Here is a 15,731-nt window from a genome sequence, read left to right on the forward strand (position 1 = left end):
ACACCAGCACCCACTGATTCAACGAGCAGTGGGAGGGAGAGGCGAATTCTAAGTCTTTAAAATGGCTGCCCAAATATGTTGAATATTTTGTCTCATTGTCACTGATAATGTGATGACAATTAGTTTCTCTGAATTGCATTGAATTCAATTCCACTTGCTGTAATCCAACTCAGATTTATTGTCATTCAGTAAAAACATCGCAGATGCTGTCACCAAACGAAATGTCTCAACCTCTGTCCCAGGATCACCAGACCCAGCAGAATCACGACTCACTGTGCAACATTATACTCACTATCCAATATCCATCCATCATCTACCGCTTAATCCGATGTCAGGTCGCAGGGACAGCAGCTTTAGCAGGGAAGCGCAGACTTCCCCTCCCCAGCCACTTCAACCAACTCCTCCCTGCTGGATCCCAAGGCGTTTCCAGGCCAGCCGAAAGGGAGGGAGCGTCATCTTCTCACATTACCATCAATTAAACAATTAACTTGTAAGTGGCTCGTTAAAGTCTGAAACAAGCAAAAAAAAAAAAAAGAGAGAGAGAGAGAGGACACTGCTCACTGCGCATGCCATGGCAGAAGTTAGAGCACAAGTGCGGCACGTGGAGCAAGAAGAGAGGAGGCGTACAACACCACCACCAGTGCGGGAGGAAAACTGGGCAGGGGCAGAGGGAGAGGATTTGCTGCCGGACAATTCGTGATCGTGACCAAGTAGTAGTGAGTTCTAGGACAGTCAAAACATCACTGGTGCAGTGCACACACGTGCTGACAAATTTGTGTAGTGTTGTATATTCTCTACTAAAGTAATTGTGCTGAGAAAAAAAATACTAAGAGTCAATGCAAATATTTTTGGCTTTTCCTTTCACCTTGCTTTTCAGACCTGCATATTTATATTTATCAAATGAACCTTTGTACTTTTCCATACTTGAATATCCACTCGGTTTGCGACTCTCATGATGGTGATTCTCCTCAATGCAATGCCTAAAAAAAAGCGCAACAACTGAAGTTGATTTTCTTTTCATTTAAAGGGATAGTTCGGGTTTTTGGACATGAATCTGTATTCCATCTTCACCTCCAGTTGTGCGCAATCAGCACTGACTTACCCCTGGCAGCGTTCTGTGACACGAGTTCTGGTCCGGTTTTGGTCGAAAGGAAAGTAGTCCGGCAAGTTGGCTGGGATCACAGAAATAAAGTGTTTTTCTTCTAAAAACAATTTGTGTTCAAAAGACTGAACTTTAACAGTACTAAAGCAACTGGGCATGGGCCATAATTTCAGTGGCCTCAAAATGTCTAAACAAAATAAATGTCTTTTATTTGCACCATGGACAATCAGTCTTCACAATAGTGACAGGACAGCCTGAGAGTTCAAAATAAGACAGGACACAGCTCCGGGTTATAAAACATGACAGTTTAATGTCAACTTCCATGACAAAAAGTGAGACGTTAAGGACCTGAACCACAATTCATCTCCTTTGCCCTCGACTGGGAACATCATTGGACTAAAACAAAGACAAATACTGTATATTAAAAGAAAAAAGATGTACCATTTAAAGGATCTTCGAACTTAAAAACTGTAGACCTGTAGGTGCCAGTCAATTTCATTTTCAATGAAAAATGTGAGGAAAAAAACATCTATATTTCTTCTGGTTAATCAGTATGAAAAAGCGAGTATACCGTAATCATAGATTGTCAAACAAAAACATATGGGGCTCAAAAAAAAAAGAAAAAAGAAAAAGAAAAGAAAAGAAAGAAAGCCACACTGTGTTTCATGCTCCATCATCTTGGCTGCCCAAGAGCACAAATTCACATGGTCACTTTGTTGAGTTGTCCAGTATTGTTGTGTGATTTATGGAATTAAAATCAATGGTAATCGCAGTTCTTTTTGGCTTGAATTGCCTAAAAACAAGAAGAAAGAGGAAATTGAAGAATACACATGCACACTAAAACAAACCAATGTCACAGACTAACTGTAGCAGTATTTTCTTAAAAGTACAGTGGGGAGAATTTACTGTCATCTAGTGATAAACAAATAGAATGCAACCATTTTCAAGCACACACACTACGGCAACTCTGACAGACCACTCCTTGCAAACGCACCACCAATTACTACCAATTATCATTTGGAGTGAGCAAGCAAGCAAGCGACCAACCCGTTAAGCAGGAACTAGCCTCGAACGGCTAACACGAGCGACTAGCGGGAGAAGCTAGCAAGAGGCAAGTTGCGGGATCCCGAATCACGGAATTCGGCGAGATCCACCTGCAGGACCCAGGTGTGGAAGGTCAGCAGCGGTCGACCCACTGGGTCAACAACATGAGCTGCATCTACCACCAGGCTAACTACGTTTGTGATGGTGGCGTGACCTATGTAATATAGCTATCACTAGACCTATAGTTTAAGATTTTATTTTTATTTTTTTGGCCAATAGTGTTTTGTTTTGATTTTTTAATGAATGAATTAGTTCACCACTAGATGGTGCTAAATAATACACACTATACCTTTAAAAAGTTTGAATTTCATCCCACCCATAGAATAGCGTCTTGGTGCCATTACCCCCCCCAAAAAAAACTAAAAAAAAACCAAGTAAATAGACAGAAACTTGGATCTTGATTCTGACCCTCCAACACAGCATCAACAGGTATTGCACTGAACATTTAAATAAATCAGTGCTGCTTTTTTTTTATTTTATTTTTTTTTTATTATTATTATTATGATTCGATATATACTCATTTTACAGAAACATGTTGTCCACACTACCCATTCTGACTAACTGCATAAACGAAAAATTGAAAGGTACGCGGTAGTGGACACACTGAGCCACCCAATTATAATGCTACATTCACACCGAAAGTGAAGGGCTTTTGGCCTCGCCTTACTCACTAGCGTTTTACTGCCGGAGTGTACACGGGTGCTTCATTTGCACACACTGGAGAAATGGGCTTTGCTTTGCTTCACTTATCGTAGCCACTTCCACTATGGCAAAACTCCTCTCAGGGGAAAAAAAAAAAAAAAAAGGTTTCAACATTGCAGTCAAGTGGCCGACACTGTGCTATAATGCTTTAGCTAATGCAGGGTTCTACGTTAAGCCTTTTCGGGTGGTGGGCCTGCCAGAACCAGCAACGGCCCTGTATATCGCTAGCCATGGGCCGATATCTCACATTACAATTTGGTCAAGTTAACATTTTTCCCAAAAATCAATACTATTAATTGTCCCCCGCATGTTATTTATTTTACAAATGATTCACCAATCTTGAGTGTTCAAAATCGCTTGTGTTCTTTGATGATGCAATATCAATGATTGAACAAACGATCCGTTTTTGAGGATGACGGCAACACAGCACATCACCAGAACTCGTCACTTCATCACCGTAAGCACGACACCACTTGGTAAAATAAAAATGACAGTTGTAATAATAAGAGAAAAAAAAATGGGAATAAATATTTTAATAATTCCTAATATGAGATAAAGTAATTCACAATTAGTAAAACATAACTCTAAACCATTGTATATTATATATTAAAGTGTTGATTTCATCACTTTTATTGATCAAATTTCTAGGGCCGTACAGACACCCTGTACAACACACAACAAAATAAATTTGAAAAACTAAATACATAAATAAAATAAAAATATCTAGCGGTCATAAAAGTCCCATTCAAAATATGTGGTTGTACAAGTTTTTTTTCATGGCAAGTGCATATAATAAAATTCAATCCAACAGCGTGCCTCCAAGAGTAGCTTCCATTGAACCGGTTTCCACACAAACTGTAGTGTCTCCATCTGAACGCTTGGTGCCACAGTGCTCGCATGAGTGTTTCACCCTCGTCAGTGTCACATGCCTTAGTGCAAGAATACATAAAATTAAATTAATAGAAAAATACTCAATAAAGAAAGATATGCTGTAATTTATGATTTCCCTTTGGATTACAAACGTTCGCCACGGTGTCCAGACCAATGATGACATTCTCCTTCTGCTATAAGGTACTATGCAGTAGTGATGTGCGCCTTCTGTTCAATTTCATGCTGCATGGTCACATTATAGTGTATTTCGACTTTTATTGGTTGCTATTAGGGCTGGGAATAAAAGTTGACCAAGTCGGTTTGGTCGACAACAAAAAGCGGTCGACGCAAAAATGAATGAGTCAAAGCTATTTTAACAATTAAAAAATAAAAACCATATTTGCGTCACCTGGACGTTGCCGGGACGCCCGGAACAAATATTTTGGTTTCGCACGTACACTTATTGCTGACGGACTCCGATTCACCACTACTAACTAAGATGCTTCTTAGGATTTGTCTGTGGTCTCTTTAGACTGAAAAGGGAGAAAATTAACATTGCTACATGTCTTGTGTTTGTGACAAAACAATCCGCGTCAAAATCGCTAAATAAATAACAGCTTTAAGAGCTCACACGTAAGATGGTGGGTGTGATTTCCTAGCAAAGAAGAAGAGTTTTGGAACGTGCATCTTTTAAATGTCCATAGCAACCAGTACCTTAGGAAAAAGATATGAACCTGAAATTTTCAGGAAGTGTTAAAATATCAGTGGAAAGTCAATTCCAACAGCAGGCAAGGTCATCGTCCGAGATTTGGACCCTAAACGTTTTGGAAGTTTGACCTCTCAAGAGATGAAATCAGCCTCAACTTTGAAGATGACACTCAGCATACAATTTATTTGCTGAGGCATCAGCCAAACTTTGCTTATTTTATTGTTGCTCCTTGTGGTATTTTCTTGCATAAATTAGGTCATATTACCACAGTGGGAAATTTGATTTCATAATTTTGTGTCAATTAAAAGATTATTTGCCATTTGATGTGGGCTGTGAAAAGTGCTTAATTGATAACTTATCATGGATGTGATGTCTCAAATGCTTTTGAAAATGATTTTTTTGTTTGTTTGGTTTTGTCCCACCACTAAAGTATACTATTGTATTTACAAGTCAATATAGTCTGTGTGAATTTTGGGTCGGGCTGTCATACCATGATTTTTGAGAGGACCATTTTTCTTCAAGTTAAATATTTCATAGCTCATTTTTATGTTCATGTCATCCCATTTAAAAGAGCATAAAGTGAAAATGTGTGGCGATATTTGCGACGTATGCAGGAAGTTTTTTTTTTTTGTCTTTTTTTTTTTTTTTTGACGCATCGAAGAAGGAGCGTGTCCGGCGTCGTATGAAATGCACAACATCAACAAGCGATCAAACCATTCCATTAGTATTTACGATACATTATTACATTCGTCTACATTGCATACACTGAAAAAATGGGAAGTGATATTTACTTGAAAAAGTTTAGAAAGGTTGTTGCACTCAGAAATTCTACGTAAATTTGATAAGAAGTTTAATTAGAATTTCTGATGTGAAAAAACTTTACTAGCTTTTTTCAAGTAATTTACTAGATTTTTTCAAGTAAATATCAATCCCCGTTTTTTCAGTGTACAAGGCACTGATGCATGTCACAACTTTTAACCGACGTGGTCTGAGTAAAGGAGCAGATTGCTCCGTGGGGGTATCGCGGCTGCATCCCTCGCTCGAGTTCGACATGGTTTAGTCAAGTGTGTGAATGTAGTCATTTGAATTAAAAGTAGACAACAATTCATTAAGAAAACAATCCTGGAGAATATATCTGTCTGTTTGGATGACAATTCGCCGGTAACCGGACCAATGACAACAGCTTATGCTCCATAAAGTAGGATGACTTCTGTTCACGTTCATGCTGAATTGTGTTTCAACTTTTTTTGGTTGCTATGTCCATCCATTCATCCATCCATTATCAGATTCGCTTATCCGCACAATATTTACATAAATCAGTAGTGAATTACGTCTGAGGCTAGGAAAGTCGGGTTATTTTTAAAAAAGTGCGCAAGAGGCAATGGTAGCTAGTAGGGGTGTGAATTGCCTAGTACCTGACGATTCGATTCGTATCACGATTCACAAGTCACGATTCGATTCGATACCGATTAATCCCGATATGAATTTATGAGTCGATTGTTGCGATTTTTTTTCATTCAAATTTAGAAAATACTAATCAGTAAGCTTGTAGAGTGTAAGATTTATATGAAAATGTATTATTTATTTATCTGAAATTTCAGTCTTATAGAGGTTGTAATCTGTTTCATGTTTGAACAGCATTAAAATAAAATATTAAGGCTTAATGTTCCGTTCATATAACATTCTTCCATGCTCAAGGTGTGAATCCTAACCCGAAGTCAGACGTTTTGTTGAATATTTTTCCATTAAAAATGGAAGTTTAAAAATCGATTCACACACACACACACACAAAAAAAGGCAATGATGATAAGACGTTGAATCGGTAAGACTACCGAATGAACAATTCTGAGCTCTTTAAAAAAAATAAAAAAAATAAAAATAAAAAAAATAAATAAATAAATAAAAAATCAATTTTTTTTTTTATTGAATCGATTCGAGAATCGCGCGATGTAGTATCGCGATATATCGCCGAATCGATTTTTTTTAACACCCCTAGTAGCTAGCTAGCAGGCTAAAAACACACCCCCTAGTTACGAGGCATACTGTCTAATAATTGCTTATTTTCATACACTTCTATAACAATTTTGACTTTTGTGCTGCTTGGAAATAAAACTAGAGACCTCAAGGAATCTCAAAATGGACAAAAAATGGCCAACTGTCTAATATCGCCCATATCTCTAGATTGAGCCTCCCAACATGCGCTTTTGCTGGAGCGGGTTACAAATCATTTGTGAAGTGAATTTAGAGGCAAGAACTTCTAATAATTATTTACTTTCATACACTTCAACTTTAATTTTAACTTTTGTGCTGTTGGGAAATTAAAATAGAGACCTCAAGACCTTAAGAAATGCTCGAGAGGAAGAAAGATGGGACCAGCAAAACTCAAATTTGGATTGACAACATGAAGTTCAACACATGAAACAGTTACTCACTGGAACTGTACTCCTGCCATGTTCAGTAATCTTCTTGAGGCAGTCATCTCCGGTGTGTGATGATATTTATCAGAAAGATAAACGACCTCCTTAATTCCTGGACAGATGGTAAGTTCGATAAAGCAATAATAAACAAAAAGTAAATTAGACAATTTATTTGCATGCTTTCTTAATATACACCATTTGTAAAAGTATGCCATAAAAATTTCAGGATTAGTGCCACAAAAAGATATGAAATCAGCCTCAACTTTGAAGATCACAATGAGCTTATAGTTAATCTTCTGAGTCATCAGCCAAAGTTTGTTTATTTTATTGTTGCCCCTTGTGGTGTTTTTCTTCTTAAATGAGCATATATTACCGCATTTGGGAATTTGATTTAAAATTTCTGTGTGAATTAAAAGATTATTTGCCATTTGATGTGTGGTCTGTGACAAGTAAGATTATTGATAATTTATCATGGATGTTATATCTCACATGCATTTGGTCACATAAAGAAAATTAAAATTCTTATGATGGTTCAACACAGTTTTTCCCCACTATAATACCTAAGTAACAACACTACTGTATAGTACTGTATTTACAAGTCACTCCGTATGCGCTGCGTGCATTTTGCGCCGGGGAGACTCGCTTTTGGAGGACCATCACAATAATTTTTCATCTTCAAGTTTCATATTTTGAGTCGCTGTCAATCTTTCCGTCATCTGAAATTATGCTATGCAAATTGAGACAACTGTACATCAGCAAATACGGTCAAGCTGTATCTCCCTCCAAAGAAGTGCGACCAAAACCTGTGTCGTGCGACCAACTGAAAAAGTTGGTAGCACCAGTGCTACCGGTGCAAAAGTTAGTGTAGAGCAGTGCTTCTCAATTATTTTCTAACGTTCCCCCCCCCCCTAGTAAGAAGAAAACATCTCGCGACACACCTGCGAACAGTGTTAGACTGAGGTGTAACTAAGATATCCCATTGGGAAAGTTCATCAAAATGAAATAAAGTTCAAGTTGAGTATTTAAAATAATATCAAACTCAAAGTAGATTTTGCATCATTGAACATTTTCATTTGGGCCCATATTCAACTTTAGGTCCCCCGTCATCTCTAATATTGGTATGCATTCGCATCTGCATGTGCGTGAAGGCACTTTCCGTGCTGTTGGGCACCACCTCTTGACGTTTGGTGATAGACGGAATAGAACAAGTCACTCTGCATTTTCCCCCAGCATTTCAACTTAATTACATTAATCACTAACATAAATGAATAGGATCAACATCTGCCATCCAATAGTAATAATAGCATGAGAAGCGTTTACTGTTGTGTAATGTGTGCCGCCTAACCTGCTTGGATGATGAGTTTAGCACACTCGTTGCAGGGGAACAGTGCTACATACATGGTGCAGCCCTTGACATCAGCACTGTTCTTGTTCATGATTGCATTTAGCTCTGCATGGCACACTGTGGGACACAAACTGGTCATTAGTACATACACTCCACCTGCAGGGTTGGGAGGGTTACTTTTAAAATGTATTCCGTTACAGTTACAAGTTAACTGCTAAAAAAAAAAAAAAAAAAAAATTACTTAGTAACGTAATCCAAGTACCATGATATTAAAGTAATGGTTTACTCCAATACCAAGTATGCTCATGAAGACAAAATAAAAATTATGGAGTTAAATATGGTGCATAAGTAACTTGTAAAAAAAAATAAAAAATTGCGCCTGTAGAAAAAAAATATAAATTTGTTTCTGAAAAAGACGTGATTTGCACCTGTAAAAAAAAAATCTGTACCTGTAAAAAAATAAAAAATAAAAAGTGTACTAAAAAAAATTATACGTTTAAAAAAAAATGTACGTAAAAAACAATTTGACTGTTAAAATAATTGTACGTAAAAAAATGTTTTGTGCCGGTAGAAAGAAGTGTAAATTTGTATCTGTAAAAATCATGATTTGTATCTCTAAAAATGACAACTTGTAGTCAAAGAAGTCACCACTATGAGTCACAAGTGTTTTTTCTGCTGCTATCCAGCCACGTGACTTTTGCTCCAAATTTTGCACTACAGATGTAGCAGAAAGATTCATACTCGTAGAGCTTCGGGATTTGCATGTGATGGGAAGGGGGCGGGCTCTAGAGGATTTGGGAACGGGCTGTAGCTGAACCTCATTGGTTCAGCAAACGACAGTGAGTTGATCTCAAAAGAGGTCACGTTACTCTCATTAGTATGCACGAGGTCCGCAATCCGAAATAGAGTAGCGACACCAGCATATGCTTCATTTTGGAAGAAGAGGACGTCGCAGGCATTAAATTTCAACATGCTTCAATATACCAACACAGTGTGGAGCAGCTTAAACGTTGGTTGACATGCAGAGACCTCAAAGTGGGCAAAAAGAAAGCAGTTTTAGAATGAAGGTAAGTAAGATTTATTGTACAATTATAGCTCGTAATCCGATGCTAGCTAGCTCATCTCGTGTTGTTAATTGTCACGAAAACTGAACACATTGAAGTTACAATTTTCATTTCAAGATATGAAGCCTACACGTTTGGACTATGACTTTCTTTCTTGAATAATAATAAACATAGTAATTTTATGGAGGCATATATGGTGCAAAAGTAACTTGTACCTGTAAAAAACAAAAAACAAAAAACAAAAACAAAAAAAACTTAACAGACCTCGTGAAATAGATTAGTTTACGTACGGAGACAACTACTGCTTAGTGCTTCACTATGAAAATTGCTATAGCACTGTAGAACCCTATTGGATGTTTTACAAGATAACCTAAACTTATGACCAGAAGTGGGCAGTACTCAGCTACTTGTATTTGAGTAACTTTTGAAGAAACTAGAGTACTTTTTTTATTGTACTTGAGTAACATTATATAGTATCTGTACTCTATCATAATAAGTCAATAATAAGTTTTTTTTTTGTACAATTTTTTTATTGTACACATTTTCAATTTTACGGGTACAATTTTTTTTTACAGGTACAACTTTATTTACGTACACTTATTTTTATTTTATTTTATTTTTTACAGGTACAATCATGATTTTTACAGATACAAATTTACACTTCTTTCTACGGGTACAATTTTTTTATACGTACAATTTTTTTACGTACAATTTTTTTTTTTTTTTTTTTCTTACAGTTCACCCGCAAAAAAGGCAACTGTGCAGCCTGTGCTGGTAAAAATTTTTTTAAACCAGTTGCATGGCACGACTGCATGTCTTACCCCGGGTTTTCACCGATTGCGGTTGCGGTGCGGTTGCGGTGCGGTTGCGGTGCGGTCCGGCGACGCAAGCAATTAGATTCCATTCATTCGAATGGTGCAGTTTACACCGCTTGCGGGTGCGTTGCGTGTCGACTGCGGAAGGCCTGCGGCGTGCCGCAAGCCTTCCGCAAGGATAGACCTATTTTCTATTTTTGCCGGACGCCGCAGCGGTAGGCCTCCGGCAAATGGCAAGCTAGCACAAAACACATCGAGCGGGCCAGGAAGACCGACGCAGTTTCAAAATAAATTTCCGGTTACCTTTCAGAATAAAACATTCGCCAGCTCCTATTTCGCAAGCTTTTCAGCAAAACGTGACGTGGGCGTCGCCGGGCCATGTGCTCATTCACGGTTTAGACACCAGCGAACATGGACGAGGAGAGGTTTATATTGGAGGTGGAAAACCACAAAATAATATATGACACGGCACATCCTTTTTATAAGGACTGTAATGTATTGTGAGTTTGATGTTCGCGATTGCTTGTTGTGCCCGTCTCGCTTGCCGTACTGAGCGGCAGCCGGACGGGGAAGACAGAAATAAAGAGTGGACCCGCACTGACCCGACTCTCGTTATTAATATACTTTACAAGGACAACCAAAAAAAGGATGCTGCATGGAATCTCATAGCAGAAGAAGAAGAAAAGGTTAAATCAAAAGAAGTCCACCTCTCGTTGTGAAATGCCACATGATCGCGCGCGCGCGGTCCCGCGAGACACGTTGGGAAGTGGGCGGCGACGGAGCTGCCGGACCGCAGCTGTGCGGAGCCGGTGTGGATTGACAAAAAAATTGACCCGTCCGGAGCACGCAGTCAAGACGCACCGCACCGCAACCGCACCGCAACCGCATCCAGTGAAAACCCGGGGTTAATGTTCACAAAAGCAAAGACTTTTCTTTTAAAGTAATATAAAATAATTGACTGGTTTTATTGCAGACAAATTGTGTTACAGTAAAATATTTTGCAGCTATATGTTGAGCCACTGTCAATATTTATGTCATCTGAAATTATGCTATTCAAATTTGAGACAACAATACATCGGCAAATACGATCATGTTGTATCTCCCCCAAAAAGGGTGCGACCAAAACCTATGTGGTGCAACCAAATTAAAAAGTTGGAAGCACCGTGCGACCAGTGCAAAAGTTAGTGTTGAGCCCTGACAATATATATTTCTATACAGTTTGCCCTTGCTATTTGAGTGTGATAGGGACCTGGGTAGCATACAAATAGCCAAAACCTTTGTAGTGACATCCATTAAAATGCATCAACAGATTGATTGATTGATTGATTGATTGATTGATTGAAGGCCATATGCTATTTGGTACTGTCACAGGGAGCGGGCGAGCGGGTGCACAGACAGATAGACATCCAATGAGGTAAAGCTTTGTTTGCTAACAAAGGTATTGTTGTATATATATAATGGTATATAATGTGGAATGGGGAGAAAATGGACAAATTTTACTGTAACAAGCCAAACTTCCATCCTATTATTATAGAAAACAGGACATTATTTCAAATTCACAGTGCAGAAAATGCATCCATATGCAATATATATTATGATTCAATTACAGGTTTGATCTGTAAACATGCATTGTCAAGCAAAGGGAGAAGTGACGCAAATGACTGACACCTAATCAGTCAGGTCTTCTGTTTCTACCAGGAAGTTAAGGTGTCTTTTGGTGAAGTGGTATCTTAGAAAGAAAAAAAGAAACCCTGCATATTACTGTTCTAAACACCATCTATAGCCTGAAGTGTAATATTATTTATGAGTGATCATTTGGACCAAAGGCGTGTAATGGTTCATGCCATTAAGACAAGTCATTTTTTTCTTTAAGAAACACATTCTCACCATAGGGATATTTAGTGTCCAGGCGGTCATCTGCTGACCGAGCCCAAGGTAACTGGTCATCATCACAGCCATTAGGCATTCCGTTGTAGCCGATACCAACAATCTTATTCTCCTGGTTCACTATACAGGCGCCCACCTGTAATGAAGAAAATAACTTTAAATTATAATTTTACACCCTCACACTTGAGACAGCAAAGGAAACAAAAATACGCCCAAAAGTTGCAAAACACTTAGGGCCAAATCCACTAAGAATGCAATGTGGCCGCTGACAGCGCCATAAATTACTCTTCTTTTGCACCCGGAGTTTGCTACTACTTTTCTGTTCGTTCGTATCAGTGCGCGGTGTCTCGCATGCAGCTGATAGACGCGCACTAATCTACAAGTTGTTTGACTTTTCGAAGGCGCGACTATCTGTCTGCAGCGCATCTATCAGCTGTCTACAGGGCGATGCGCAGTGAAACGAACGAACAGAAAAGTAATGCCTGGCGGTTATGGCGTCTGACTTTTTTTTTCCCAGGAGAGAGTATTGTGATGCAAATGTATCACTCTTTTGAATACAAATTGTTTTAGAAGAAAAACTGTTTATTTAGGTGACCCCAGCCAACTCGCCGGACTATTTTCTTCTCGTCCAACACCGGACTAGAACTCGTCTCACAGAACACTGTCAAGGGTAAGTCAGTACTGATCGCACACACTGGAGGCGAGGATGAAATAGAGATTCATGTAAAAAAATCAGAACCATCACTTTAAGGTATGTTGTTTTTTGGTTGAAACGTTACGTCGATCACTACTTTCAGATGTAAATTGTCAGTCATTAAATCGTTTGTGTCCGGATATAGTCGTCTTGCTGTATATCGAAGTCTTCGAGCTATCTTAGCTTACTAGCTGCTAACAAACAGACCACATGTTTACTACACATTCCTCAGCAGAAATCAAGCCCGAGTTAGTGTTAAGTGTGATAATCGTGTTAAAAAGTTTAACTTTTTGTAAAAAATTACTTGAATACTAGGGGTGTCACGATTCGCCAACTCCACGATTCGATTTAAATTTCGATTTTGGGGTCACGATTCGATTTTTTTTTCGATTTTTTTTTTTTTTTTTTTTTTTTTTCTCCGCTCCCCCACTTTATAACACAGAGGCATATGCTTCTGTAGGCTAAGGCTAGTCTATGATCATTGGTTCTATTCATTGTACAGTAAATCTTATTTCAAAAGATCGGCTACATATAGGTGATGCAATTTCCATATTATTTTTGTGTAAATTTATGTAATATATGATAATTGACATTAGGCAGGAATGATCAAATTCAAAGAATTTATTTACAATATAAAGTTAACCGTCTTGTTCTTACTGAAGTGTAAAATAAAAAATAAAAAAACAAAAACAAAAAGTCACAGTGGGTGCCTGCCATCTATTGACTGTTTTTGGTTACAACAGTGTGCTGTGCGTTCCTCTTAAAATAATGTGCAATGTGCAACAACAACAAAAAATATATTGTATCCAAAGTCATGGAACAAATACAGCCTGAACAAACTATATCCCAACATTTACAGTTGCTGGGCATACTGTAGCGTGGTTCAAGTACACTAATTAAATGTTTGAATCCAGCGTTTTCCAAGGCTGCAGGTCTGCTGCTATAAATAGACCTATGGATCTGGCGTTTCGCGCGAGCTGAAGTGTGTGGAAGTTTCACTGTAAATGAGGATGAAATAGTTGGTTGGACCGTTGTTTTCCCACTTCTAGTTGAATTTGATAAATCTAAATCTTTGTGATGCCTGCGTAAATGTCCCGTCATGTTTGTCGTGTTTCCCGTTGTTACGGCTGGCGGCCGCTCCCCTAGTATGTATGTGTGTGTTTGTGTCGGCTGGTGCCCGTATAATGGTACTTCAGTTTGAATGCGCCAGCGCGACACTCTGATTGGAGGACTGTGCCAGCGCGACACTCCGATTGGACGACTGTGCCAGCGCGACACTCCGATTGGACGACTGTGCCAGCGCGACGCTATTGTGTATCCGTGTATTATACCCCTATTGGTTATTGTTGTTTCTCCTCCGTTCTGTCAGTTCTGTCAAATGCGGTTATTATTTGTTCACCTTCCACTTTCACTCCCTTGTCAAACCCCTGCCTGAAATTTCAATTAAAACTACTCAGATGTTAAAGTCGACCCGTGTTTATCTACTCTATATTTTCTGTTATTGTGTTACTTCCCTTCCCCTTGACGAGCCGGGCGTAACACCGTGGCCGAGTACAGTACGCGCACATAGCATATCTTGCAACTGTGGTCTTTTTATCGACAACGTGAACGTTGTCGACATAACTCACCGGGAACGCAAAATGTTTCCAAACTGGTGACGAGAGAAGCGGGAGCGGCTTGAAGCACCATTGCTGTGTCTGTCCGCGCTTGCCATCATGACTGCAGGAGAAGTCAGCTAACAAGTGCCGTTAGCTAGTAGCTGAATGGCTGCGTCTCATTTGCTTTCCTGGGAGGTGGCGGTGGCGGTGGCGGCGGTGGCGGCGGGCGCGGGGGGGGGGCATCGAATCGTGTGTCCTCTCTTCTATTTCGATGCTCGAAATCGTGACGTAATTTCGATCGATTTCGATAAAAAATCGAAATCGTGACACCCTTATTGAATACTTATGCAAAAAAAAAAAAGCATGAATGATTGTTTCACTAAAGATAATATAGCACATTCATCACGTCTGCCTCAACTTTACAATCAGAGGTTAATTTTATGACCAACTGTATATGAAAAAGAGAAAAACTAACTGATATAAATTGAATAAAATGGTTGCAAAGCAGTTGCGTCGTAGTTTCGCTTGCAGTCGCGCGAGCCACCGTGCTCGTCTTTCACTCCTCACTGTCTTCTGCATGGTTTAGAATCGCTGCTGGCAGCCGAAAGAATGATCTCATCTCTCTTTGAGCCATTAGAGCATTTGTCAGCTGCGCGCAAGTTCACCATAGCGTTGGTCTCTGATTTATCAACTGTTTGACCTATTTTCTAGTTCACGCTTATTGTTTTCTATATCACTCGCATCGACGGCCTGCCCTCCACCGCAAGGGGCGCACTAAAACGTCACTCTGGAAAGGTCTATACACACCTGTGAGCTCGGGTCTTTGCTCCTCTGAGCTGACAAAAAGGCAACAGCCATGAAGTAGTCGGGCCACTCCAGGTAGTCTTCCCTCTTCTTGGTTGAGCAGCTGCAAAGATAGAAGCCCATTAACAAGATTCGGCTTTATAAAGTAGGAAAACTATGTAATCCAGAAATGACAGTAACTTGTCAACTGACGGCGGTATAGTTGTAGTATATCCTATGTATAAAAACTTTTCGAAAGTTGCTGTGTCTCGTCAAAAGAAACACATCTTACCCACTGTCAGGTTTCTGCCCTGGAACGCGTTCCATAATAGTTAAACCCGAACTTGACGTTGCCACTTGTTCTGCCAGCTTGTTGACTCCCTCCTCGAACTAACATTAACCGGAAGAGATTTCCCGCGCTGTTATTTTTTTTTTTTTACCCCGGACTTTGTTATGCAGGCAAACGAATAAGGGGCATTTGTTCATATTTTTGAACTTGTTCGTACGTCAAAAACTTGTTCAATGACATTAACCCATCGCTATTACAATCAAAAGTGTAAAATAAATGTGCAACCTTTAATCATATCAGCCGTTTCGTTGCACAGTGGTACCTGTCAGTCCAGTAAGAGGAACCAACAAAC

General features: G+C 39.2%; 1 protein-coding gene across 3 annotated transcripts; it reads right to left on the reverse strand.

Moving 5' to 3' along the window:
- Window positions 1–1,386: 1,386 nt before the first annotated feature.
- dctd (dCMP deaminase) lies at window positions 1,387–15,524 on the reverse strand. 3 transcript variants are annotated; one of them, XM_077524657.1, is made up of 6 exons: window positions 15,383–15,524; window positions 15,115–15,214; window positions 12,016–12,151; window positions 8,250–8,366; window positions 6,920–7,016; window positions 1,387–1,895 (listed from the first exon to the last, which is right to left on the reverse strand). In XM_077524657.1, the coding sequence occupies exons 1-6, from the start codon at window positions 15,415–15,417 to the stop codon at window positions 1,811–1,813; spliced, it is 570 nt and encodes a 189-aa protein (XP_077380783.1). In that variant the 5' UTR covers window positions 15,418–15,524; the 3' UTR covers window positions 1,387–1,810. The 3 variants fall into 3 exon arrangements, with proteins under 3 accessions (XP_077380783.1, XP_077380784.1, XP_077380782.1); XM_077524658.1 differs by lacking the exons at window positions 1,387–1,895; window positions 15,383–15,524 and adding exons at window positions 2,669–3,837; window positions 15,292–15,373; XM_077524656.1 differs by lacking the exon at window positions 1,387–1,895 and adding an exon at window positions 3,506–3,837.
- Window positions 15,525–15,731: the final 207 nt, after the last annotated feature.

This window comes from Festucalex cinctus, chromosome 6 (genome assembly GCF_051991245.1).
Source record: "Festucalex cinctus isolate MCC-2025b chromosome 6, RoL_Fcin_1.0, whole genome shotgun sequence".
Classification (NCBI taxonomy): Eukaryota; Metazoa; Chordata; class Actinopteri; order Syngnathiformes; family Syngnathidae; genus Festucalex; species Festucalex cinctus.

Coding starts and splice junctions, on each gene's coding strand:
- dctd (XM_077524656.1), bottom strand. CDS start 15,417: ATGGAACGCGTTCCAGGGCAGAAACCTGACAGTGG. Junction 15,215..15,382: donor GGGCAGAAACCTGACAGTGG/GTAAGATGTGTT, acceptor CTATCTTTGCAG/CTGCTCAACCAAGAAGAGGG. Junction 3,838..6,919: donor ATGGCAGGAGTACAGTTCCA/GTGAGTAACTGT, acceptor TCTTGCACTAAG/GCATGTGACACTGACGAGGG.